Source organism: Ornithorhynchus anatinus, chromosome X1 (genome assembly GCF_004115215.2).
Source record: "Ornithorhynchus anatinus isolate Pmale09 chromosome X1, mOrnAna1.pri.v4, whole genome shotgun sequence".
NCBI classification, from domain to species: Eukaryota; Metazoa; Chordata; class Mammalia; order Monotremata; family Ornithorhynchidae; genus Ornithorhynchus; species Ornithorhynchus anatinus.
In genome coordinates this window covers 43,977,928-44,004,502 of record NC_041749.1, presented here as the reverse complement: position 1 = coordinate 44,004,502, position 26,575 = coordinate 43,977,928, and the positions used below count along the sequence as shown (strand labels likewise).

The 26,575-nt window shown below is 56.5% G+C and overlaps 1 protein-coding gene across 6 annotated transcripts in view; it reads right to left on the bottom strand.

Moving 5' to 3' along the window:
- Nucleotides 1-722: 722 nt before the first annotated feature.
- The window catches only part of TCF7 (transcription factor 7), a 127,957-nt gene continuing 102,104 nt past the window's right edge, over nt 723-26,575 (bottom strand). For 2 of the 6 annotated variants that reach the window (XM_039910300.1, XM_039910302.1), the window contains 7 exons: nt 25,921-26,011; nt 16,997-17,110; nt 13,685-13,847; nt 13,027-13,134; nt 8,265-8,313; nt 5,357-5,429; nt 3,487-3,573 (listed from right to left, as the gene is read on the bottom strand). In XM_039910300.1, coding sequence (XP_039766234.1) covers nt 3,570-3,573; nt 5,357-5,429; nt 8,265-8,313; nt 13,027-13,134; nt 13,685-13,847; nt 16,997-17,110; nt 25,921-26,011 — 602 coding nt within the window. In that variant the 3' untranslated portion in view covers nt 3,487-3,569. Of the gene's footprint in view, nt 3,574-5,356; nt 5,430-8,264; nt 8,314-13,026; nt 13,135-13,684; nt 13,848-16,996; nt 17,111-18,804; nt 18,895-25,920; nt 26,012-26,575 lie in introns of all 6 variants that reach the window. The other 4 variants (XM_029051590.2, XM_029051591.2, XM_039910301.1 and 1 more) reach the window with 4 other exon arrangements.

Below are 26,575 nucleotides of genomic sequence, written 5' to 3'. Positions count from 1 at the left end.
TCCATCCCCAGTGACGGGAAACGGGCTGCTCCATGGCAGCGGGTGCCTTTGGGTTAGACCTAAGATGGCTTGGAGCGTGAATGCTGGTATAGATTCCAGCTGTCAGTCATGGAACAGGATAGGGCATGGGGAGTGGACTGGTTAGCCTCCGGGTCCCATCACCCCCGAGGCCCCACAGACAGTAGCCTAACCTGTTCTATTGTACTCTCCCAAGTGCTTAGTACAGAGAAGCAGCATGGCCCAGTGACAGGACCAAGGGCTTGGGAGTCAGAGGACGGGGGTTCTAATCCCAGCTCTGCCATTTGTCGGCTGTGTGTCCTTGGGCAAGTCATTTAACTTCTCTGTGCCTCAGCCACCTCATCTGTAAAATGAGGATTGACTGTGAGCCCCAGGTGGGACAACCTGATTACCTTGTTTCTACCTCAGTGCTTAGAACAGCACTTGGCACATAAGTGCTTAACAAGAACCATCATCATTATTACAATGCTCTGCACCCTAAGTACTCAGTACCACTGACTGATAATCGGGCGGGGTGACCACCCACCAATGCTGTGCTGCGACCACTGTGACCTCAAGGAAGGATGCCTGCTTCCCCTCTCCCTATTCATTGCTGGCTTGACCCAAAGCCCCCTGCCACCACTCTGAAGCCAGGTGGGAAGGCATCTGTGGACTCCCCTGGATCTGAACCCTTGCCAGCCATCCCGCCAAAAAGAAACACTTGGTGGGTTTTGACTGCCACTGACCCCTTGCTGAATGGGCAGCTTACTGGCAGATCACTTTATTTATAAAGCTATAAACGTTTTGAACATGAAAGCCAAAAAAAAAAATACAAAATCGTTGGGAGTTTAAAAAAAACAACTTACAACTCGGGGTGGATGGGTAAATTGGACCAAGGTCTGTTCAGTCGAAAAACATTTATCCCTGCTCCATACGTACAGTGGTGTGGCTTAATGATGGGACGTTGCAGTGACTTTTACATTCATAAAGCACTGCGGGAAGTACAGTGGATTTTAACACAATTGAAACTGCCGTCTGTAGATGGAAATCTGGCTGCAACCCCAACTGAAGAGCGATACTCTTGTTTAAGGTCGAAAGATGTTACAACCCAAACCGTGTTTGCTTTTGGGGGTTCCCGATGAAGGCTCTCTTGACTTGTTACAATGTTGCTGGAGAAGAACATTTTATTTACTCCCGTTTTCCTTGCAAGGGGCAATGGGCAGGCCTCTTGAGTCTTTTCCTTTTACACTTGTGCAAGTAAATCTGAGCAGCCTGCCATTTGCATGAACTCAAGTGAAGCCGGAACGAAAGGTGTTGTCAACGGCGGGTGGCCAGAATGGGAGACCGCCTCCCTTCCCATCCGTGGGATTGAGAGCGACCTGTTCTCCTTGAGGAGGTGACCACTACGTGAGTTGGCCGGGCTGACCACGCCACGTCCTCCTTCGCGTTCCGGGCTGGGGTTCCGAGGTCACTCTGTGAGGGGGTTCCTGACTGGTCCCCATTCCCAGGGCTGGAGGCTGGGCAGAATTGCTACGGGGGTAAAAAGTGCCCGTCTCTCCCCCTGCCTCCAGCCATCCCAAGAGCACGTTAAACCTTCTGCCAGTGGTTAGTCCTGGGCAAGGGCGGGATCCGAGACCCCTTCTAGCTGCCTAGTGTGGGGAGAGCTGGAGAATAAATACTGTAGGGAGCAAGCAGCGACGAGGAGCCAGAGTGGCAGAAAGGTAAGTGAAAGCAAACTAGTATGGGGCACCGGGCACTGCCTGTTAACATTCAAGCGTTGATAACAGAACCCCGGTAAAAAGTATCTTTATTCTCATGTAAAAAAAGGTCAACTCTGTGGTGATGCCTTAAGAAAACAATACAAAAATACTTTGTACATTATAATGATTCTTTGTCTCTTTTGAGGAATTCTGGCAATGCTACAATAAGAATAATACTTTGTCTTCAGTATCCAAGAGCCATCAAGTAGAGTAGGAAAATAGAGAATCTACTAAGAATGATGTGTGGTCCCTTCTGCATTCAAGAATGTATATACACTTTGGAAAGCGAGCCAAAAAAAGACAATTTTGGATTTTTTTTTTTGGTTTCCAATGCTCACTATGGAAACACGGGCTCCAAAATGCTAAAACTGCCTGCTGGGCTGCTGTTGACTTTTAATGTGTTTCCTAGTGGGCTACTGCTGTCAACTATGACATCCTACTAGAGCTGTCCGGTCAGTGAGCCAAGGACTGACTAACCAGCCCGCTGGGACCTCTCTTCCTTCTTCCTGATCCCCAGCCTTTTGGCCATTTTATTGCTGCTGTGCATTTTCCACAGGGGTAGGTAGAGCAGAGCTGGGCCAGGCAGAAGAGGGGAAATGGAAATGGGGCCATGGGGTGAATTAGGGACCATTCTGGAACCCCAAAAACACCGTGGGGGGGGGGGGCAGGGCGGAGAAAGGGATTAAGACTAATGCGTGTTGAGGATTGTGGGTCGCTGTGGGATTGCTTTTGCTGCTTTCTTTGTTTCCACCGAGCCTCAGGTGGGTCTGGTGCCCAGACTGAAATCATGGGAGAGAGAAAAGCATGGTCTCTTCCCTACTCTGGCCCACCCAGATGGCCACTGTCGCACGCCCTGTCCTCTAGTCTGAGCTACCTGATCAGCCAAGGCAACAACTGTTGGCACGTGGCCACTGGGGCTCCAGGCCCGGCCCACCCTGGCTCTGGCTTCTTTTGGCATTGGGAGGTCACCTCCCCGGCCTGGTTTATTGCAAGCAGCAGTCCCGGTCTCGAGCAGCCTCTGCAAACGGCGTCTTCCCGCCCTGACACCTGGGCTGTGGGCGTCTTCCCTTCTCCTATTTGATCATCCGCCTTGGGCACCAGTGCCAGCTGGGCTGGCACGCGGTCCCCCGGGGAGGTTCCGGGTTCCACGGGCACGGGCTTGCGGCTGGTGCGGCAGGGCCCCGGAACGGCTCTACAGTCAGCAAGTCTGTGCCCCTCGCTCCTAGGACGGGAGAGCGGGGGCCGTACCCTGGAGCTGCTCCCCGCAGATCCTAGAGGATGGGTGACACTGATTAGAGGGGACATGTCCACAGTAGCTGCTGGCTCCAGTCCTCCACCCTCCTCCGCCTTGCTCCCAGGCAGCGGAAGGAAGCCCGGTGGGCGAGGCCGAGGAGCCGGGCGGGGGCTTGAGGCTGCTTCCTGTCCCCAGCCCGGGGAGGCAGAGTGTCAGAAGCGTGAAGGATCGCCGGCTGGCACCTGTGGAGGGCTGCTATGTTCCTGTGGCCGCGCCGACGAAGGCAGGGTCGTCAGAGCTGACCGGCAAACGGAGTGTGGAGGAGCACCGGGAGGAGGGGGTGGCCGTGGGGCCGTGGAGGTGGGTGGGCAAAGGGTGGACCTGGTGTCTAGGGGTGAGGTCGGCGGGGCTAGCAAGCTCATCGGAGGTAAAAGCAGCGGGGATGGAGCGGAGCGCGTCTGGAGGGGAAGGAGGGGAGTCTATAGCACTGCCATCGGAAGAAACGGGGCTGGCACAGCGTCCTTCTCCTTGTAAGTACCGAATGCATTTCTTTTTCCTCCTAGGAATAGTGAAGAGAGTTATCTGTAAACAAAGGGTGAATTTACAGGGTCACACTCTTAAAATGAAAAGTTCAGGTAGAGTAACAGGGCTTCCCAGCTGGAAACAACCCCTCCTCGATTACCACCACCTCCCTCCAACACCTCCCTGGCCCACCCACCCCTCCCCCACCTGCCCTCGAATCCACACATTCCCTAGGGTGAGCAGGAGCTGGCAGAGACTGGGGGGGAGATGGGGGAATGTCTGCTTACCATGGGTGACAAGTGGAGCCTGCCCTTTTGGCGGGGTGACTGTGGCCCTGGGTCCCCAGCTTCAGGGACTTTGTTCCAGGAGGGGGAAGGGGGCTTCCTGAGAGGGCAGCCATTCTCCTGCCTGCCAGAACTGGGGGAAGCTGGGCCCATCCCATCCCGTAGGCAGTGCCTCATTTCTATGCTGGTGCTTACTTTTAGGTCCGGGGGGGTAGGGGGTGATGACAGCCACTGGGGGACCAGAAGGGCCCTCCTCAGCTTCTCGCCACTCCCAGCCACGACCACCACACAGGGTCAGTCCTGTCGGGACACCACGCCGGTGTGGCCGGCGAGTGCTTACCTCTACTGCGGCAGGGGAGCAGGGAGGAAAGGGCTCGTTTGATGGGTATTCTGAGGGAAGTCCCACTCCATGTCCTTGAGTGCAGAGAGAAGTCTGCAGCCCCCGGTGGGCTGGAAGGGGTGCCGGGGTTGCCTCGGCAATCTCACCCCTCTCCAGTTGGCCCATCTGGGCTCAGCCATCCGGGGCTCTCAGTGGTTTGGCTGCCTGAACCCCGCTGTCCCCTGTGGGCCTGACCCTGAATGGGGCTACCTCTCCCTCCAGCCTTGGCCCCATTTTATTTTACCTTAAACGGTGGGATGCCCAATCCCTGCAGGGGCTGGGACCCCTTCTTAGCAGCAGTATGCCAGCTCTAGAAGGGCTGGGCCCACACCTGCCTGAGGGGAGGCGCTTCCCACTAACACCCCCGCCCCATCCCCATGTGATCCAACACTTGGCCAAACTGGGGTCCAGGCCAGGGCCCTCAACTGGAAGCTGTGAACACCACTGAAAACCCTCTGAGTGTGTTGGGGGGGACACGGAAGAAGTGGGGGGCATTTCTGCACCAACCCCCAGGGCCTAGCTGTTTGGTGGGATTCCCCTAGGGTTAACGGGGATGCCTCGTGCTCGGGCCATGGCTTCAGACAGATGGGCTGGAAGGCTGTTAGTGAAGGTGTGAAGGAAGCAGGCGGCAGGCAGAGACGGAGGCTGGGGGAGGGCGGAGGGGTTAGGCTCCATGCTGGGGCAGGTTAGTAGCAGGGACAGAGGGACTGCAGGATGTGACTCATTCCCCCTCTTCCCCCCCGACCCCGGCTCGGTCTGGGCTGCCCTGCTTGCTGCCTCTGATTCTGCTTGACCCTACAACTGCCTCCAGCCCCGAGTTTGGTATCCAAGCTCGCTGGCAATAGATCCTTGTACCCTGGGATGGTGGGGAGGAAGCAAGCGAGCTGGGTCTCGGCCTTTCTCTCTCTTGCTGTTTTTCTGTGTGTCTCTCTCTTCTCCCCTTCCCCCTTGCCACCCTCCACCAACCTGGAGGAGGAGAAATGGGCCTGAGAGGAAGTCCCTTGGGAATGAGCACTGTGCCAGTCTTTCCCGGGTGAGAGGGGGTGAAGCAGAGGCTCCCTCACCTCCTCCAAGCAGCCCTCTTGTCCCTGCCCTCCCCCTCCTGCCATCCCCCACCCCATGGGAGCCCCATGCCATAGGGGAGCTAGGGCAGGTAGCTGGGCAAGGGGAGGGTACACACCTGCACGGACCGCACCAGTCCGTCTGTTGGTTGAGGCCAAAGCGAGCTCGGCATTTCTTAGGCGAGCCAGGATCTGAACACAGAAGCATGCGAGGCGGAGAGGGGCAAGGCAGAGGCACAGGAAGGACGGAGGTGGCAGAAGACAGGGAAGAGGAGGAAGGAGAAAACAGGCGACAAGTTTTAGACACCTTTTTTTTTTTTAAAAAAAAAAGAATCCACACACATGCTCCCACGCACCCCAAAACCCTGTGTTCCAAAGCAGCCACAGCCCGAGCTGAAAGAGAGCTCGGTTAGTCCAGCAGCAAAGCGGGGGCCTTGCAGCACAGCACGGGAGGAGGAAAGGGGGTCGGGGGTGGGGGGTTATGCGTGGAGGAGGTAGAGGATTGAATGTGTACCCCTTTCCCCCATCTCAAGCAAAGCTTTGCTCAGTCCTATGACTTATGGGATCTCTTGGGTGAGGGGCTTTGGAAGGTCATTTGACCCATCCCCCCGCCTCTAGACAGGAGCATGCCATTGTCCCCTGAGACGCCCCTGCGATGGAGTACTAAGTGCACGGGTTGGATGCAATCCCTGCCCCAGATGGGGCTCACAGTCTAAGTAGGAGGAAGAACAGGTATTAAACTCTGTTTTACAGCTGGGGAAACTGAGGCCCAGAAAAGGCGAGGAGACAGAGTAGGCGAGCAGAGGAACCAGGACCAGAACCCTGACCACCAGGCCTGTGTTCTTTCCACTAAGCAATAATGCTTCTTTAGCCTCAGGATTCGTCCGGTTACTCCTACGGGGAGCACCTCCACACCCGCAGCTTCAGCTACCACCTCAATGTGGACGACTCCCAAATTTAGCATTCTTGCCCCATTAGCAATCTCCCACTTCCTCTCCCCCACCTGACCACACCACAGGAAACTCCTCTAGACCATAAGCTCCTTACGAGTCTACCAACTCTGTTGTATTGCACCCTCCCAAGCGCTTAGTACTATGCTCCGCACACAGTAAGCACTTAATACATACCACGGATCGATTCATTGGTTGGCCCCACCCAACACCTTAACCTCGGGAGATCCAAAATGGAACTTCTCACCTTCCTTCCCAAATCCTCTCCTCCCTGCAACTTTCCCATCACAGCTGATGACCCCGCCATCCTCCCTGGCCCCGAAGCCAGCAACCCTTGGACTCTGCCGTCTATTTCTACTCTCGCATTCAGTCCGATTTAAATCTTGTTGATACTTCCTCTACTCTTTCCCATATGGGCCCCTTACTCTCTACCCAAACAGCCGCTCTTGCTCTGGTCCTTGCCCTGGGCTCTTGGCCAGCCTCCTTACTAGTCTCCCTGGCTCCGGCTTCCCCGGGTGGCCGTTCTATTTCTATTTCTTCCTTGCGGGGCAGGGCCCAGGCTTGACAGTAGAGCAAGCCCAGTTCTGCTGCCATAGATCTAGCCCCCCTCACCCCTTCCTGCCAAGCGGATGTGGTTCAAACATAAAAAGAATAGAGGAATTATAGGGCCAGGACTTGCCAGGAATAGTCCTAGCAGTAGCCGGTGGGCACCCCACTACGTATGATTCACAGTAGAGAGTGCATGGGTGCGACAAGCTTGGCCTACAGGGAAGAGCACGGGTCTAGGAGTCTGGACCTGACTTCTAATTCCGGCTCTGCCACTCGCCTGCCGTTTGAGCCTGGGCAAGTCGCTTCACTTCTCTGGACCTCAGTTTCCTCATCTGGAAAATGGGGATTAAATCTTATTCTCTCCTACCGCAGACTGTGAACCCCATGTGGGATGGGGACTGGATCCTACCTGATTATCTTGTATCTACTCCAGCATTCAGTATAGCATTTGGCATATGGTAAGTGCTTAACAAATACTATTATGATAATAACAATGATCATTATTATTGACGTTTCCTACCTACAAGGAGTATACTCTCTACAGGAGAGGGAGGCAACTAGAGTCATCAAAATAAATTATATACATTCAATGAACCCACATGCCGAGGATGGACATAAATACCTAAAATGCTTGAGGTAGCAGCTAGGGGCGGTGGGGAATTAAATGGGGAGACTTCCTGGAGGAGGGTCAAAATGACTCAGCTGGAAGCCAGGAGTCCAGCCCAACCCTTCAACCTTTGACATCCTCTCCTGCACACTCCTCCATTGGTAAACTGAGCTATTCTAGGTCTTCCTGGGGTTTACTACCGTAAAGGGAAGGGGCACAATGCTTAAAAAGATGAAGAATGGGGTGCGTGACACTCACATAAGCACTTGCCAGATAATCTGTGGCTCGGCTTCCTCACTGATGTATCTGCCTCCGATCTCTGGCTAGTTTAGACTTGGCTGCCCATATCATTTTTCAAAAATGCCTTTCTCCAAACGTCTCCTGACTCCATCGGCGCCTCCAATGGCGAACCGCTCCTCTCTACATCAAGCAGAAACTCCTGACCGCTGGTTCGAGACATTTCCATCCACTCTTCTCTCCCACTCGCTCCTCCGCTGACACTCTCTGTCTCTTCTATGTCGACCGACTCCCTGAGCCCCTTTCTCATCTCTCCCACCTCTGAGCCCTGGCTCGTGACCTTCCTGGCCCCCAGACCGCAGACAGCTCTGCCCACCTGAAATCTTAGCTCCTCCACTAAGCAAGGCCCAATTAAATTTTTCGCCTCCCTAGACTACATCACCACCTCACCTCATCCCTTCCTTTCCCACCACACACCATCGACCCACACCTGTGCTCAGCCACTTCTCCATCTTCCCATTCTCCTCTCCGTCCCACTTGTAACGGATTTTGCATCTGCCCCACCCATTAGATCCGGAGCTCTGTAAGGGCAAGAACTGTGCCTTTCTGTCTTCTCCCAAGCAATCAGTACAGGGCTCTGCACACAACAGTCGTTTAATAAACGTTATCGATTAATTGGCTTACCTGTATTGGATTCTTGATGCTTCTCTCGTGACCGCCTTTTCTTCTTCCCCTGCAGGGGAAAGAGGAAAACATGAACCTTGGGTATGTATCAAGCCGGGGCAGGGGCAGGGCTGGCACAACACTGCTCAGGGGAGGGAACGTGCCCCCCAGGAGCTGAAGCCCATGGGTCGGCTAGCTGGGAAGAGGTGGGGGTTGCAGGGGAGGATTTGAAGCTGTGCTGGTGTGGGTGAAGAGGGCAGCCAGGGGCCCTGCCCATTTGCACACACTGGCCCTCGGAGCTGGGGATTCCCAGCACGGGACAACTCCCGGATCGCCGACTGTCCCACGGCTTGCAACGACAGCCGCCGCGTGCCCTCCCTGTCATCCAGGATCAACATGAGCCTAAGCGATCGGTGATCTTTCCACTCATGGCCTTCACTGTCTGTACCTACTGAACTGGCCCAGGCCCCGTGCCCCAAGGGTGACGATGGCCAACGGAAACCTTTGCCAGGCCCACAAGAGCCCCCATCCGCTTGTCTTCCCCCGCCTATGTCTGTCTGTCTTTCTCTAACATGCACACCCACCCACGCATACCCTGGTATGGAAGAACAGCTTCTGTCCTCCACCCAGGCCTCCTGCTCTCAATCAGATGTCAGCCCTGAACAGGTAGTGGGGACCCCTTAGGATAACGGCGAGGCCAGATCAACTTTATCCTAGCTCGATCAAGCACCACCTCTCTCGGGACTCTCCCGGACCACGGGTGCAGCCCAAGGAACGGCAATTCCAGGAAGGAACTCAGACCTCAGTCGGGCAAAGGCCCAGCCCTCGAGAGCCCACCACCACCCTTCCCACGGCCCCGCCACTGCCAGCTGAGCACTTTGCATGCATCCATCCTGAGAGCCAGCTGGCAGGCGAAGGATGGGGGCAACCCAGCTGCGGCAAGGGCGAGCCACAAAACCAAAGCCAGCACCAGGCACCTTGGCCTCACCCTCTCCTGGGAAAGGTTCCGGGAGCACTGGCACCTCCTATGGTGAGGCGACTACTTCACAGCGAGCTGGTATCCCCACTTCTTGCCCCAGGTGGGCGTTTGGAGCTCTAACACGGAGCCTGGGTTTTCCCAGGAAAGATTCTTCGTGGACTAGCTGCAGCCCATGGCGCTTGCAGTGCGTGGTCATCGTGGTTCATGATCTTTGTGGCCCGGTAAGTTGGAGTTTTCCTTGCTTTCAGTGCTTGCACTCGAGCCGGCTGCCCGTCTTCACCCACGGTGGGGGCGAGGTCCCGGCCGGGTACACCCACACCCCCTCGGGCTTACGCTCGTCCTGCTCCTTCAGCCTCAGCTCTGGCCCGTGACCCGGTGGTGGGGACCAGAGTAGTGCCGGTGCCAGCAGGCCGGAAGCCAGCTACCATGGCAACATGGAAATGGCCACCTCTGGGAACAGCTGGCAGCTGGTCCCCCTCACCGTCTCCCCCACCAGCAGGCTGGACGCCCAACCTCTTGGGTGAGGGTGGGCTGGCTCTCCAGGCCACGGACCCCATGTTAGCCCCTGTCACTCAGGGCCGAAGAATGCCCACTGGAGACTCGCCGTACTAATGACAGCAGCTGCCCCTCTGGTTGTCCCAACCAGAGTCTCAGTGGGCGAAAGAACTGCCGCCCACACCCGGCTGTCTGGGGTGGGGTGGGGGGGCTGCCCACCAATGGGCGATTCCAGAACAGCTTCTCGAGGCTGTGGTCAGAGGAAACGTTTTTAGCCTCCGACGATGCTACGTTCCAGCTGAAAACTGGGAGGGTCTGCTGCCACAGAAGGAACAGCATGGCACACTGAAAACTGGAAAGGAGAAGGTCAGAGATTGAGGGACAAGGCAGAAAAACTGGAAACAGCATCAACACGACAGCACAGGGAGTGTGTGTGTGTGTGTTTCCCTCTGACTGCTCCTAATGGTGAAGCACTTACTGTGTGCCAGGCATTTAGAACAGATGCCGCCCGTTAGTCAGAAGGACAGTGGTGGGTCGGGGAAGGGGAGGAGCTCCAGGTGACCAGTTTTCCATACCCTCATGGGCGAGGACAGGATCAACAAGGACTCGAGACCTGCCGCAGCGAGGAGGCCGAGCCCTCTGAACTTAGGGCCTGTGGTTCTGCAGCTCTCGTGGGTTTTGGAAGGGGCCGGGAGCCCGGCGGGTTTGGGCAACTGCCCACTCGGGCACACATTTCCCGCAGGATTCTCTCTCTTACCCTGGTGGCGGAACCCACTATGGCTGGGCAGCAGAATCCCAGAGACCCTTAGCGGAACTGGTACTGTCTTTGACAGAGCCTGAAGGCTGCAGAGCAAAAGGGAAAGGGTTAAGGGAGACCCCGTATTCCTAAAGAAAAACCCAGAAGTGATGGACAAAGACTCTCAATTATCCATGGCAGAGAGCTGCATTCCCACCAGTTCCCAGTCTGCCCGTCTGCACCCTGGCTTTCTCTGCCACGCATGACGCTGCTGCTCTGTAGTGATAATACTTCCTGCTGGCCAGGCTGCCTCCTCTCTCCAATCCGGGCCACTCCTAGGGCCAAGAGGAATCTGATTCTTTTCCATTTCACCCGATCCACTGTTTCGTACTATGCACGTTGCCGTCCCCCTTCATCAGAGACTATGGATTTCCTGAGATTCCTGGGGAAGTTCAATAAACGTGCAGTGCAGAGGGGTCGGCGATTTTGGGACGCCGATCTCGTCTCCGTGGTAGTTTCTTCAGCCTCCATTCCCACCAGGACACTCGCTGTTCCAGTTCTTCGGAGCTGGGGACTTGGTTGTCCCAGGGCCAGGGCTGGCCACAGAACTCTCAGTACCTCATCGGCTTTTCCCCAACCTGGTCATGCTTTTTGCTTTCCTGCCGTCCCGTCAGTTGAAACTCCAAAATCAGGAGGGTCCACTTCACGTCATGTCTGGGTGACCGGGAGATGCTTCCATTGAAAAGACCAAGACCCTCTGACCCTTAAGACTCTTCCCAAAGCTGAAAGACCCCACTCAGTGGGAATTTAGCCCCCAAAGTTAAGCTGTGCCCACACAGTCTCCCCGCCTCTAGATTGTAAACTTGTTGTGGGCAGGGAATGTGTCTGCTTCTTGTTGTACTGTACTCTCCCAAGCTCTGCACAGTGCTCTGATCACAGTAAATGCTCAGTAAATATGACTAACTGAATGAATGCAAGCATGAATGAATGAATGAATGAATGAAAACCCCCAGGCACCAGGCTGCTTCATGCCTAAGGCACAGAAAGTCGGCACTGGCACAGGCCATGGGAGATGATGAATGGGCAGGACCAGGCCTGCCCAGGTGGAAAATCCAGGCCCCAGTGCGAGTCAGCTTCATCCCCAGGGGCACGGAGTCTGAACCAGAACCAACCCAGTCCCAAGCTCCGGGAAGGAACTGGGTGCAGAGAGAATGAGGGAGGGAGAAGAGAAGAGAGAGGAAAGGCGCAAGGGAGCGAAGGAGATGTGCTATGTCCTCATGGGCTCTTGGAACTTTGAGGCCCCAGGAGCAGCTACAGGCTTCCAAGCACATGCAGCAGATTGTCTGTGAGCAGCTGCCACTGGGGACCGCCTCGAAAGAGGTAGTGGGGTGGGGGAGGGAAGGGGAAGGAAGGGGCAATACTTCCGGATCAGGCCCGTCTCTGTGCAGTGAATTGCTGCTCTGACCTGGATCTGAACCGCCAGACTGGGGGACGGATGGATGGATGGACGGGTCCAAAGGAGCCCAGAGAAGCAGGGCCAGTGAAGGGTGATCTAAATCAGTCGGGACAACGGGATTCCTGTTAATTGCTAGCACAGCGGGGGCCCACTTGCGGCCCCACCACTTAACGTAGCCAGGCACATCAGGCTGAGAGAAAGGGGCCCAAGGTGCAAAGTGCCGGGCACTGGTAAGAACTGTTCCAGAAAGAGAAATCGTGAGCCCCTCCCTTCGCCCCACCCGGCCCCACAGCCCTGTGAACTGCACTTGTCTTGGGCTCTGAGCCTCCCTTCCATCCGTGACATCAATCGCCCTGTCACCGGCCAGTCTGGGAAGGATTGCTGGAAATGGCCAGACTAGGATGAATTTCTGGAGGCTGGTGGATTCTGGATTCTATCTGCATGGCTGTCTTCATGGATTCTCAAACCCCGTCATCTTTGGAATCCAGGCCCACAAACACCCGCTCTCTGTCGTCACGGTGGCCTGCGGCTCAGTGGGGTTCTGTTTCTCCTGGGTCAGCAGGAGGCCGGCTGGGCAGTCTTCCCTGCTCTGCCCTGTCCGCTCTCCAATCAAGCACTCCAAGCCCACCTGGTCTCCAGGGACCACAGGCTCGGTTCACTTCCCAACTCCCCCGGCTCTGGGCGGAACGTGGCCCTGGAAACCCTCCAGCAACTAAGCAACAGCAGCCGCTCAGACGTTTTTCATCGTTCCCCAGCTCCCCAACAAATCGTCTGTTTTAGACTTTCGTGAGCCAAGATCCTTTTAAACCAAGACTTCTCTTCAGGCACCCACTGGGAATGGAATACATTGCTCGTCTTGCCCAGTCAGTGTATCCGGTGGCCTCGGGGGCCCCCGTCTAGATCCTCCCTGCACCTCTTCCCCACGGAGGGCTCTTGGGTGCCCCCCTTCCTCACTCCCTGCACAGGTCTCGCCCACAGCCTCTCCTGGGATCGCCGCGAAGCCCAAGGGCCTCGTGGACTCCTGCCAGGGGACAGAGTTCTGGCTCTAGGGAAAAGGGTCACAGTAGGGAAGGTGGGAACGAGAGGTCTCCCAGCTCCCGGGGCACCCCACACTCACGTAGTTGTCTCTGGCGGACCAGCCGGGGTACAGCTGCATATGGAGTTGTCGCTCCTTGCGGGCTAGTTCGTAGTACTTGGCTTGTTCCTCCCGTGACAGCGCGTGCCACTGTAGCAAAGATGAGACTGGCCTTGAGTGAGCCCCCAACACACTATTGCCTCACTTGCCCTCCCGGGGTCGGGGCTGGCCTACTTTCCTGGAAACCTGCAGGGCCCGGGAGTTGCCCCAGGCAGGGGTAGCGTGGATGGGTAAGGTCTCATCACTGCTGCTGTTTGCCAAGGCTCAGGAGAGGGACTGTCCAGGGAGAATCCTGACCTGGCCCCCAAGGGATTTATCTGGGGTTTAGCTGCCTGATTCCCAGAGGCTGAGAGGTGGGAGACTTGGCTCGGTCCTCGGTCCTCCCCTCTCCTCCCCTTGCCTCTTATCTGTATGGAGGCCCAGGAAGAAGCCCTCCCCGTGACTGCCTTTCCTTCAGTCTCTTCCCTTGCTAGCCTCCAGTCTGGTCCGGTCCGGTCCAGTCCGGGAAGATCAGAGATCAGCTGCCTTCTCTTACCCATGGCCTTCAAGGCCGGGCTTCATCGGACACCTCGACTACAGGAGCGGTCTGTGCCCCAAAGCCCCCCCATCCCCTCATGAGGGCCCGGCTACCCGCTCTCACCCGTCTCCCCAGGATCTGGTTGATGGCTGCGCTCTCCTTCAGCGTGCACTCTGCGATGACCTTTGCCCTCATCTCTTTCATGTACAGCATGAATGCGTTGAGGGGCTTTTTGATGGTGGGCTTCTTGGCTTCCTTCTCCCGCTTGGGCTCAGGCTGGGGTTTCCTGGTCAGGAGGTGAGAGGAGGGGTGAACTCCACGGCCTGCCAGAGACGCCACCTTGGCGTTGTGTATGTTGGGGTGAGGAGGGGATGGGGATTTTGGCGGTGGGGATTAGGGGGTGAGGATTGGGAAGGGGTGAGCTTCACAGGGCCAGTGAGGCAGAAGGCCACAATTTTGGTCTTCTCCGCCCTGATCAGAAACACTCAGGTCTGGTCAAAGAACTAGGGTGGGTGAATCTGGGTGGGAGTTCAGCTCAGAAATCATGGGGGCCATCATCCCCACTACCCCCAAGGAGTGGACCGGGGCAGAGGCTGGTGGCTTGCTGACACCCAGGACATAGAAAACCCATTGGATCTTGGCCCAGAGGCCAGGCTGACTCCTTAAGACCTCCCTGCCTCCAGCACAGTCTGGCTTACAGTCGAGCTGCAGGGAGAGCACTGAGAGACCTGGGTTCTGGTCCCAGCTCTGCCACTGGTCTGCAGAAGGCTCCTTAGTAAGTCACTTAACCTCTCTGGGACTCAGTTTACCCATCTGTAAAACAGGGATACCTGTTGACCTCACAGGGATAACAGTTGGTATATGTGCTTTTTTGTTCTTTGGAAGATATGGAAATCTAAGGTTCATAACAATCACAACATTGATACATCCTGATGCTATTCAATCAATCAATCAAAGCTAAAAATGAAACCAGGAAACGACAGCATTCTAAGCCTACAGCGATTCTCATTTTGGTACAAATGATTGACCAAGGCTCAACTACTGCCTGACAGTGACAAATGTCCCCAGGCGGTCCCCTCTTCCCACTCCAACCCCAATCTGCTGGGTAGGTGAGCCCAAGTCCAGCCAAGTGACAGGTGAAAGGGCAGCAGAAGGAGCTAGAAGGGCAAAGTGAGTCATGGGGCGAGGGAGTCAGGACCCTCCGGGGTCCACGGCCTGCTTTTTAGAGAAGCAGCTTGGCTAACCTAACCCTAGCCCTAATTCATGGATAGAGCATGCACCTGGGAGTCAGAAGGACCTGGGTTCTAATCCTGGCTCCTCCACTTGTCTTCTGTGTGACCTTAGGCACATCACTTCTCTGTGCCTGAGTTGCCTCACCTAGGAAATGATGATTAAGACTCTGATGGACTGATTCTGACTTGATTAGCCTGTATCTACTCCAGTGGTTAGTACAGTGCCTGGCACATAGAAGCCCTTATCAAACTGTACATTCCAAATGCTTAGAACAGTGCTCTGCAAATAGTAAGCGCTCAATAAATACGACTGAATGAATACCATAAAAAAAATTCCACAAAAAGCCCTCAGGCCAATCCCTAAACTTCTCTGAATCACAGAACTCCTCGGCTCCATGGGATTATTTCACTTAGGGTATTTATTAAGCCCTCATAAGGGGTACATATAGGTGATAATAATAATAATAATGATGGCTTTTGTTAAGCGCTTACTAGGTGCCAAGCACCGTTCTAAGCGCTGGGGTAGATACAAGCTAATCAGGTTGTTCCACGTGGAGCTCACAGTCTTAATCCACATTTGGCAGATGAGGGAACTGAGGCACAGAGAAGTGAAGTGACTTGCCCAAGGTTACACAGCTGGCAAGTGGCAGAGTCGGGATTAGAACCCACAATCTCTGACTCCCAAGCCCGTGGTCTTTCCACTAAGCCATGCTGCTTCGCAGTCCCTATCCCTTACAGGGCTCACAGTCTAGATGGGCAGGAAAACAGGGATCCTTTTTCCATTTTACAAATGAGAAACCTGAGGCCCGAGAGGTTGTGACTTGCCCAGGCCGGTAGCACAGACTAGAACCCAGGTATTCCAGCTCCTAGTCCCATGTTCTTTCCACTACGCCACATGGCCTCCCCTTTTTAGTTGCAGTGTTTCTCTGCTCCTCACTCTCTGTCCCTCTCGATCAATCAAAGGTTATGTATTGAGCACTTTTCTCTAGGCAGAGCCTTGTCCTAAGCACTTGGGAAAGTACAACAGAACCAGCAGATGCAATCCCTGCCATCGAGGATCTTACAATCTAGCGGGGAGAACAGGGACGCTAAAATAAATGGCAGGTATGGAGAAACAACTGAGTTCATTGATATATACGTGAGTGCTATGGCCGTGAAGGGGTATCCAAGTAGTTAGAAGAAGAGGAAGTGCTGACACGGCAGTAGGTGGGAGGAGCTTAGGGTGAAGAGAGGGGAGATAAATCAGGGAAGGCCTCCTGGAGGAGGTGTAACTTCAGAAGTGCCTTGAAAATGAGGAGAGCCATGTTATGCCACAAATGAAGGGGAAGGGAGTTTCAGTCAGAAGGGAGGGTGTGAATAAAGCGTGGGCAGTGTGAGAAATTAGAACACAGCCTAGCACGTTAGTTTGAGTAGAATGAAGCTAGGATAAATACGCAGGAGAGAATAGAGTGACAGGAGTTTCGGCTTAACGTGGAGAGCGATGGGCACCCGGTAGAGATTATGCAGGAGTGGGGAGATGTCCCCAGAAGAGGGGAGAGGCTGGAGGCAGGGAGGTCTGCGTGGAGGCTGATGCAGTAGTCGAGTCAGGACAGGACAAGCATTTGGAATCACACTGTGGCAGTATGGATAGAGAGGAAGGGAAGGGAAAACCGAAAGACTGAATATGGAGTTCAAAAGAGAGGGAGGGGCCAAGGATAACAGCAAGGTTTGGACTTGAGAGTCTGGGGGTGGGGGGAAGGGGGTGGTGCTGTTGAGCGATGGGAAAGTGGCAGGGAGGGGAAGATTTGGGAGGGAAGATGAGTTCAGTTTTGGACAAATTGAGCTGGAGGTGCTGGTGAGACAGCCCTATAGAGATGTCCTGGAGGCAAGAAGAGAGCTGAGATAGCAGAAAAGGAGAAAGGTCGGGAGCGGAGAGGTGGATTGGAGAGGTAGATCTGTGTAGAGCTAGGGAGCGGATGAATTCTCCCAGGGAGTTGATGTAAAAGGAGAAGAGAAGGGGACCCAGACCTGAGCCTTGAGGGACCCCCCCCACAGTTAGGGGGTGGGAGGCTGAGGAGGAGCCTGTGAAAGAGATTGAGAGGGAGCGGCTGGAGAGTTAGGAGTGAAAGCAGCAGAGAAACTGAGATTCCTTACGCCAGCCCGCCCTCCCATCCACCTGCCTCGCGGCTTCCCCTCCCAAAGCCCCTCCCCGCCCCCCACTTACAGGTTGCGGTCGTAGTGGTCCAGCTCTTGTTTCCCGGAGTGGGGCCCGATGGCCGGGTGCGGGATGCCAGGGCTGTGCATGCTGGAGCTCAGCATCAGTGATGGGTGGGTGAACCTACGGGGGGCAGAGAGGCCAAGGGCACAATGACTCACTGAGATGCCGCCACCTCTCCCCTTGCCCCTGGAGGGTCTGGGCGCCGGGGATCTCGGAGGGCTTCAACTTCCGGGCTCTCCCCCCTTGGCCCAGCCAGCAGCCTGAAGAGACGATGTCTCCCGGGGTGCAGAGAAAGGCACACGAACCAGAGACACAGGGGTTTGAGCACAGAGAGCTGTGGCCTTTGGGTTCAAAGCCACACATGCCCACACACCCACAAACGCACCTAGGCATATACACACAAAACCAAACCCCGTCTCCCAGGCTTCACGGCAGCGGAACTGGCGTCTGAGTCACCCGGCCCCAGAGCTTGGGTGGGGAGAAGGTCGGGTGCCCACGATGTAGAGGTGAGAACCAGGCCCCCTGGGTTGCGTGCTTGGGCGCCCTGGCTCCAGCTGAATGGGAGGCAGAGGAGGATGTGTCCCGGTTTCCAGGCGAGGGGGTCAGGATGGGGAAAGAGGGGGTTTGGCGGATGAGGGGACCAAGGAAGAGGACCAGGCGGGTCAGTGATCCCCGGGGTCTCCTGGAAGGTCCAGCTGGGGCACAGATCAGAACGATAGGCTCCCAAACTTGCTGCCTCTCAGTGCTGCAGACGGGACAGCTGGGCGGATTAGGACTCCCCCAGTGAGTCGCTTCATTATCTGCACACCATCCCTTCAGAGGCAAGTAGTGGAGGGGAGTCTTGCCCCCATTCTAGGGGAAACGAAGGCTCAGAGCGGCTAGCCCTGACTAGCCCAAAGGCTTGATAGCTCAGTCAAGAAGCCAACCAGTCTAGGAGTCCAGACCTATTCCCCCTTCTTGTTACCCCACCCTCGAACTCAGGAGCAGCATCACTGACTCCAGTGACAAAGAGCAGAAGCAGAGCTGCGCGCGTGTGCGCACACACACAAGCACACACGCACTCACACACACACACACACATGCACGCACAGACACTGCTGATGGCCTCAGGTAACTCTCTCCACCTGGACCGCACTGGGGCCTGTCTTCCCCAGAGGCCGGGGGACAGACAGGATGACCTCTCCAGGTCCCTCAGGGTTTCGCGATGTTCCCCGGAATGGCTCAGAGAGTTGAATTCTGAGAAGAACTTTGCTCTTCTTGCTCTGGCAGAGCTCAGGCCCCCCAAGAATGATGCTAACCCTCAGGCCCTAGTCTCCACCCGGAGCCGGAGGTGGGAGCGAGATGGTGACTGGGCCTGTAGCAGCAGCAGCAGCAGCATTCGGTCAGTCATTTGTATTTATCGAGCGCTTACTGTGTGCAGAGCACTGTACTAAGTGCTTGGGAGAGTACAACACAACAATAAACGGACAGATTCCCTGCCCACAACGAGCTTACAGCGGCAAAGAGACGAGACGAGGGAAGAGCGGCGGGTCTCAGAGGCAGGCCTGCCCCAGGGCCCACACGGGACTGGTCTCAGCAGGCCCCCAACCCCAACACCACCCCCTTTTCTTTGACTCTGGGGGTTGAAAGACGGGGTGGACATCACATTGAAAGCAAACGTCTCATCCTGCGACTGACGCCCGGGCCAGGGAGGGCGGGAGGCGGGCCTCGTCCCCGGCCCTAGCGGTCTGCTGCAAGCCACGGCGGCGGACGCTGCAAGCTGCGGGAGGCCGGCGGGGCCGTCTCCTGTCGCACACAGAACCGCCCGTACTCACCTGGGATACGGTGCCCCCGGGTTCACCGTGGTCGAAAAGTGCTGTCTATATCCACATGAGGGGGAGAGGGGATAGAGAGGTGGGCTTGTCCTGTGATCGGGGAGAGAGAGTATGAGCCGAGATCCCCGATCCCTCTGAAGGCCAGACAGGAGGAGGCGGCGGGAGGAGAGATTCTGGTTAGACTTTGGAAGGGTTTTCTTCCGGGGCGGCGGGAGGGGTGAAAAGCAGGGGAGACTGTGGAGTTTCTTCCAAGACGGCTAGCGGGCTGGAGGCAGGGGGGTGGATTAGATGACCTCCCTTCAGGCAGAGGATCTAAAGAGTGTCCACCCAGTGGTCTCTGTGGGGGGCCGACAGCACCCCTGGGTTCTGTGGCTCTCTGGGACCCTGAGGCGCCCGCACCACCGTCTATAGCCACTAGAGGGGGCCGCAGGCCCGCTGCTCACATCCTCCAGCCCGGGGATCAATCCTCCAGCCCCGGCTTGGGACCCAGGCCAAAAAACACCTTGGGCTTCTTCCATCTGGCCTCCCGGAAACATTTCCTCTTCTGGCCGACCACCTCAGAAGCTGAGCCCGGAGACGGAATTGGCACGATGACACTCTCCCGCTGCCCCCGTCCCGGGAAAATATGGGAGGCAGGCAGAGCTGAAGCATCCGCCCACGGAGCCGCTTTAACCTCTGACTCCCCGGGCACCCGGTTCTTCTTGACCGAGCCTCCCTTTGGGGGTTGACAGGTCACTGCCCCGACATCTGTTCCCGGCACCCCTGGGGTGAGGTGTGTTCCAGCCCCTTCCCTCACGGGGATTCCCCCCTCTCCCCCCCACGTCCTCTTTGGGAGGGAGCCAGAACACCGCGGAGGCCCACAGGCCTTCCTCTGAGGGAAGCGGCTCTCACCGTCAGTGCCCCCGCCCCCCCCCCCCCCCGACACTGGACACAACAGGAGCAAAGCAGTGGGGAGGGCAATGGATCGGTCAAAGCAGACACCAGCCTCCTTTGGGGCTCACTCTGCCTGGCGCCCTGGGACCCGATTCTCGATAGAATCCTAGCCGACGGACCCCACTGAAGATTGTGGGAGAGGCCCGGGACTGGCTTGGGCAGCCGGCTGACACCGTTCCAGGCCGTGACCGAAGAGAAATGAGTCCCCCAGAGGATGGACCTTTGGCACCTCGGGTGCGAGGGGCGGAGGAAGCCCTCCCGGGCTCCCCTGCGGGAAAAACGTCAGTGGCCGGAGAGGGAAGTTTCCACCCTGTGGGAGATGAGGGAGCCAAGGGTGCTCGGGGAAAACAGGACAGAGCAGACAGGTGAGTCTCTTCCAAATTCCTGGCTTTGGGGCAGGGGAAACCTCAGCCTTTTACCAGGGCACTGGAGGGTCACTGTTGCACATTGAATTCCTCCCACGCAAAGGAGAAGGGTGGCTCAATGAGGCGTCCAGAATTAGTCCCGGAATTAGTCTTTACTAAAAGAGAAGCCAACAAAACAGCTTCCAGCGTGATGGGCAGGTAGTAACCTGAAAGGCATTTCAGCTAAGGGTGGACGGCCTAAATTCCCAGCCTCAGCCTTCTCTCCTCTCCTCTGCTAAGCTGGGCTAGGGTCAGGAAGCACTGCCTGGCCAAAGAGATCATGGCACTAGTTTTGGAATGAGGGTGACGGTTTCAGCCACCAGAACAGCGACCGTACCGATAATCTCTGGCAGCCCTGGGCTAGGGTGTCTCTCACAGGATCAGATATAGCCAATTCTCCTCATCCCCAAGTACTGGGGCCCAGAGGCAATGTGGGGAGCCAGAGGGACCCAGGCTTCTCCAGCTCCTGTTCTCACTCCCAGCCCGCCAGCGTATAGTGCCATTCATTTGTCAAGGACCGGTATAGAGACCGCCGGGCAGACCAGCCATTCTGGCTACAGACCTCTGTCAGCTTCGGGGTGAAGGGGGCAAGCCCCACTGCCCCCCGTGGAGCCGAGGCCACACACCATTTTCTAACAAAGCTGAAAGCTCATCTGACCCTGGCGCTACCGGCCTCCAGCCCAAGCAGGGGCTGAGAGTCTCCCGGTTGTCCTCCCAGGGACAACCCAGGAGAGAAGCTCAAGTTCATCACCAGACATCCAATGGCACGGTGCCCTCATCAATGACAAAAAGGGCCACCATCTCGAAAAGCAAGCTTTGTTTAGCTCTAAAAAATCACAGGGTAAAATCCCCTACAGCGTTTGGGGAAAACAAAACTAATTTTTACCGGGCTGCTCCCTAAGAAGTTATCACTCTTTGGACTCCTGGACAACCCTGGACAAATCACTGAACTTCTCAGGGCCTGTTTCCCTATCCGCAAAATGGAGTTAATCCTGCCTGTCCTTCCCTGGAAGGTGAGCCCTGTGTGGGCCAGGGTCTGAGCCTGCTCTGCTTGATCTTGCATTCATCCCTGTGTTAGGCATGTAATAAGTGCTTAGTAAATTCCATCACTCCCTAGCTGCCAGCTGGGCCCCAGCAGGGATACAATCCGTCAAACCGCCAACCCAGACCCTGAAGCTCCCACCCTCCCCCACCCAGGGGGAGAAGACACCTGAAGTTAATCCCAAACCACACTGGCTACTCGGGGAGGCCTGGCCAGGCCTGGCCAGGCAGAGCAGTGGTTGAGCATGGAGGTGGGCGGTAGTCTGGAGCCCCAGCGCCCCTTCCATTTATTTCACTGCAGCCGCAAGAACCTAACCGTCAGCCCCTAGGGTGAGGGGCTCCAGCCCCTGGGGCCCGAGAGAGGCGACGAACACTCCTGGGATGGATGGATGGATGGATGGATGGATGGATGGATGGATGGATGGATGGATGGGGAAAGGAGGGGAGCCGGTGTTTCGGGGAGCCCGGAGGATGGGGGGAATTTCCTGGAGGGCCTGGAGGGGCGGGGCACGGTGAGGCGGTCAGGCTCCAGGGATCAAACGACGAGCCGCCCCGCGGCCCCCGGGCTCCCTCCCAGGACTCCGTGGGAACAAAGTGCCGCTGGGCGCCGGAGCAGGAGGAGGAGGAGGAAGAGGGAAAGGAGGAGGAGGGGGAGAGGGAGGGGGCAGAACGGGTGAGGCGACGGGCCGGCGAGGGGCTGGTGGGCCCATCTGGGGTCCGGAAGTCCTATCGGGGCGTTTCCAGTTCCTCCCGCTCGGCAGCCCCCAGCCCCGGGGAAGCTCGTCCCGGGTTAGGCCGCGGGCAGGCGCAGAGGAAGCAGGAGGCCCAGGGGGCCGCTGGTTGGTGGTCCGGCCCTGGCTACTAGCCCGGCGGCTGGCAGTAATCGCCTCAGGCCCAACCGAGTCGGGCCGCTGACGTTTCCTCGGGAAGCCAGCAGGGGGCGCCTGGCCATTTCTTTGGAGAAACAGCAGGCCGTAGTGGACAGAGAAAGGGCCTGGGAGTCTGAAGGTCATGGGTTCTAATCCCGCCTCCACCACTTGTCTGCTGTGTGGGCTTGGGCAAATAAATGACTTCACTTCTCTGGGCTTCAGTTACCTCCTCTGGAAAATGGGGATTTGAGACAGTGAGCATCAAGTGGGACTGTACTTAGTATAGTGCCTGGCATGTAATAGCATTTAACAGAACTATTATGACTATTATCATTATTATTACTATTATTCTTTTTGGCTCATAAATCTGATCCATAAGACAGATTTCCTCTTGAGGTAATGGACCAAGCAGCCTGGCTTACTGGAAAGAGCACAGGTTTGGGAATCAGAGGACGTGGGTTCTAATCCTGGCTCTGTCACTTGACTGCTGTGTGACTTTGGACAAGTCACTTAACTTCTCTGTGCCTCAGTTACCTCAGCTGTGAAATGGGAATTGAGACTGTGAGCCCCACGTGGGACAATCTAATTACCTTCTGTCTACCCAAGGGCTTAGAGCAATGTTCGGCACATTGTAAGCCCTTAACAAATACCGTTATTATTATTATTATTATTAATTCTATTGTATGCTTCTAAATAATAATAATAATTGTGATATTTGTGAAGCACTTACTATGTGCCAGGCATGTACTAAGCGCTGGGGTGGATACAAGCAAATTGTGTTGGACACAATCCCTGTCCCATGTGGGGCTCACAGTCTTTATCCCCATTTTACAGATGAGGTAACTGAGGCATAGAGAAGTGAAGTGACTTGCCCAAGCCACACAGCAGCAGACAAATGGCAGAGCTGGGATTAGAACCCTTGACCTTCTTACTCCCAGGCCCATGCTCTATCCAGTACAGCATGCTGCTTCCCCAGGGTTGCATGCTTTGCACCCGACAGGTGCCTTCCACAGGGCTCAGCACACAGTTGGCATCCTGCACAGTGCTCTGCACCCAATAAGTGTCCTTCACAGTGTCCTGCATACAACCGGGGGCCCACACGGTGCTCTGTATACAGTAAATGAATCTCCTTGGACAACTCAGCCCCAAAGAACACTGCAGCTGGGGAGCATCACCCTGGGGTCATCTTGTCCCAGGGTTCCAGCAGGTAATAATAGTAATATGGCATTTGTTAAACGCTTACTATGTGTCAGGCATTGTACTAAGCGCTGGGGTGGATAAAAGCAAATCAGGTTGGACACAGTCCCTGTTCCACATAGGGCTCAATCCCCATTTTACAGATGAGGTAACTGAGACTCACAAGAGTGAAGTGACTTGCCCAAGATCACACAGCAGACAAGTGGCAGAGCCGGGAATAGAACCCATGACCTTCTGACTTGCAGGCTTGTGCTCTATCCACTACACCATGCTGCTATACACTACACCAGGTGGAACTAGGGGTCCTGCCCAGACTAGCCAGAGCAATTCTGGATGCCACCATGTTGGACTTCATCATGCAGATTCAGGTTTGGAATCCCCTGATCGCTTCCACCCCAAGGATCAAAACCAGTGCACGCCCCTCCAACAAATCCCCGTTCTCCCTCAGCCTGATTCCCCCAGGCCTCTCCCATCTCTCAAAGACCCCACTGATCTAGTCCAGCCCCTGACCTCTGAGCCGCCTGACCCCATATCCTCGCAGAGGAACGGGGAGCCAATCCTACTTTTACCGTTCCCCAGGAAAAGAGATTTTACAGCCTCTATTAGGCTGGCCTCCCTTCACTTTCGCAAAATCCCTCTGGCTCAGCTTCATCACGTTTCACCAAACAGACCTGAAAGGGGACCTCTGCCCACTTCCCAGTCGCCATCCCCAGACCCTCTGCCTGGGGAATCCATGTGCCCAATGCCAGGCTCCGCCAGCCTGTGTGGGTGGGGGACGCTGCTGCGAGTTTCGCTGCATCTTGGCCCGCCCTGCCTCCGTGCCCCTCGGCCTCAGGATCTGGCACAGCCTCCCAGCCTTGTCTTTGGAGAGGAGGGGTCCGGCTCAGCCCTGTCCTCAGCAGGGGTGAAAAGGTGCGAGTGTGAGTTTCTATTCTGGGGGTCGGCCCAATGACATGGCCTGCCCGGCTGCCTCAGTCACTAATAAACTCATTTCACCCTCGTGGTTAAGGTGCAAACTCTTTCAGCTGTGATCACGGTGGGGAGCTGAAGAAAATTTCCTGCGAAACCAACCAGCGAACTCCACCTTTCCAACAGCTAGCAGTCATCCCCAAGGGTGCTGGCCCCGGGAAATTCTGGGCAGGCCCACCCTAGCCTGCCAGGGGCCCTTGGCGGGAGTTGGGTCGGGGCTCTGAGTGCAGAGATAAGGGTTGCGATCCTTGTCGGGACAAAGGTGCCTGCTCTGTTTCCCCCTTTCTGGAGCCCTGGCCACCCACTTATGGGCTTTTTTGGCCATGGCACTGTTCTGGGGCCCAGGCACCAGCATGGACTACAAATTGGGACCAAGAGCCGCTGGCCACCGAGGGCGTCTCCAAGCCAAGGCCCAGGTCTACCCTTCTATTTGGGTTAGCCACAATGAATACACGCTAACTCTCCCAAACAGTTAATTTTTCTACATAGCAAGGCCTGGCTCAGGCCTTCTTAGATGTCCCTGGTTAGACAGGAAGCTCCTCGAGGGCAGGGATGGTGTCTTTCACTTCTTTTTTATGTTCAGCCCACTTCAATGCTCTGCCTGCAGTCTGTGCTCTAGAGTGCTCTGTGCACAGCAGCTCAGTCCAGCACACAGGGTGCATGCAGTAGCCACCCAGTCCGGTGCTCTGTGGGCAGTAGGTGCCCAGTGCAGTGCTCTGCACACAGTAAGCGCCCAGGACATTGCTCTGTGGGCAACAGGAACCCGGTACGGTGTTCTGCATATGGTAAGCACCCAGTCAATTCTACCGATAGTGTCCCCCTCAGCCCTGTAATGATTTCAGCACTGATAATTGAGTTTTGACCAACCCTTCCCCTGCCTCAACACCCCCCTCCCAGTCCCCAGAAGTTTCCTATTTCAGAAAAACAACAACAGCCGCGACCACCCAGGCCCATAAAACGGCAAAGAAACAAGAGCGTTTTAAAGGGAAGATCGGAAGATGTCGAGGAAGAGGGCGAGCAGGGTGTTTTCGGTCTCCCCTGCGGTGTGGGGAATCAAACGGCTGTGGTATCGGGCTGGGCTGGGGGGGCCGGGGGGAGCCGGGGGGCCGGGGAGGTTTGACTGGGAACAGGAGTGAAACCGAGCAGCCTGGTCTTCACTGTCCAAACGTGGCTCAGAAATGCCAAAAAGTGAAACAGTTTCAAGGTAAAAAGCGAATGAGCCTGGTGAGCGCCTTTCGGTTTTCGTCACCCACATTGGCTGGCGGCAGAGGGCCGGATGCTTTGTTTCCAAACATCGGCAGGGGGTGCGTCTCGGGCGGCGTGGGGCGAGGTGCCCGGATTTCCAGGGGTGGTTGTGGAGGGTCGGGCGTGGTGGCAGGGTGTGGAGAGGGGCTAGGCGAGACCCCCTGAGCTGGCTGTTCATCCTGCGGGATGCCCCTCCCCACCCTGCACCGCCTTTTCACTTCAGTGGGAAAGAGGGGCCGGAGGCCTGGCAAGGGAGTGGAGAACAGTGAACCTGTTCCTGGTTTCCCTGAGGGATGGGGGTCCCAGGCCCCCACCCCCCGGAGCCGGGGGGTGGTTGGGGGAGTCCCCGGACTGTCCGAGGTGAGGCAGGAAGATTGGAATGGGCCCAGGAGGACTCGCCTGGGGGCCCGAGAGGCCCCAGCTTTTTGTTTGGCTCGGAGCTGGCCCTCTTCACTCACCATCCCATGGTGTGGGAGATCTGGCCGACGCCGCCGGGAGACAGCGAGTAGAAGCTCGGGATGTCCGACGTCTGCAGGGGACGGTGCACGCCTGGGGGAGGAGCAAAGCGACCGCATTAGATGGGGAGCCGGAGGGCCACTGGGGGTTCCCGCTGCTTCCGAGATTGGAGGGCTAGCTGGGGGAGTGGAGGGGGCGGGCTGAAGTTTCGGATCCTCCCCCGCCGGCACCCCCTGAGCCGTGGGGGCCTTGGGGGCACCCGGGGACTGTCCTCCAGCTCCTCAGACAGCGCTTCTTACCTGGGGCACAAACCTGGCGGGGTTCCTGGGAGATGCATCCTCGGGGCCCACGGACCCACTAACGGCCCCCTCTCCCTGCCGAAGGGCAGAAAGCCCGGTCTGTTCCCCACCCGGGGGAGACTGGTGGCCTGGGTGCCTGCTCCAGAAATAGATAGGTCCAGTCTGACCATGCCCTGCCCAGGGAGCGGCATCATTGACACGTTGTTTGTTCGAGGCTGGGGAGGCCCCACCACCTGGGATGGGAGAGGCCAGCTTGCGCCCTGAGCACTTGCACAGAAACAGCACTGGGCACTGGGATTTACAGGGTGCAGAGGTGGTGGGGCCTGAGTGTGGGTGACACCCTCTGACGAAGCCCGCC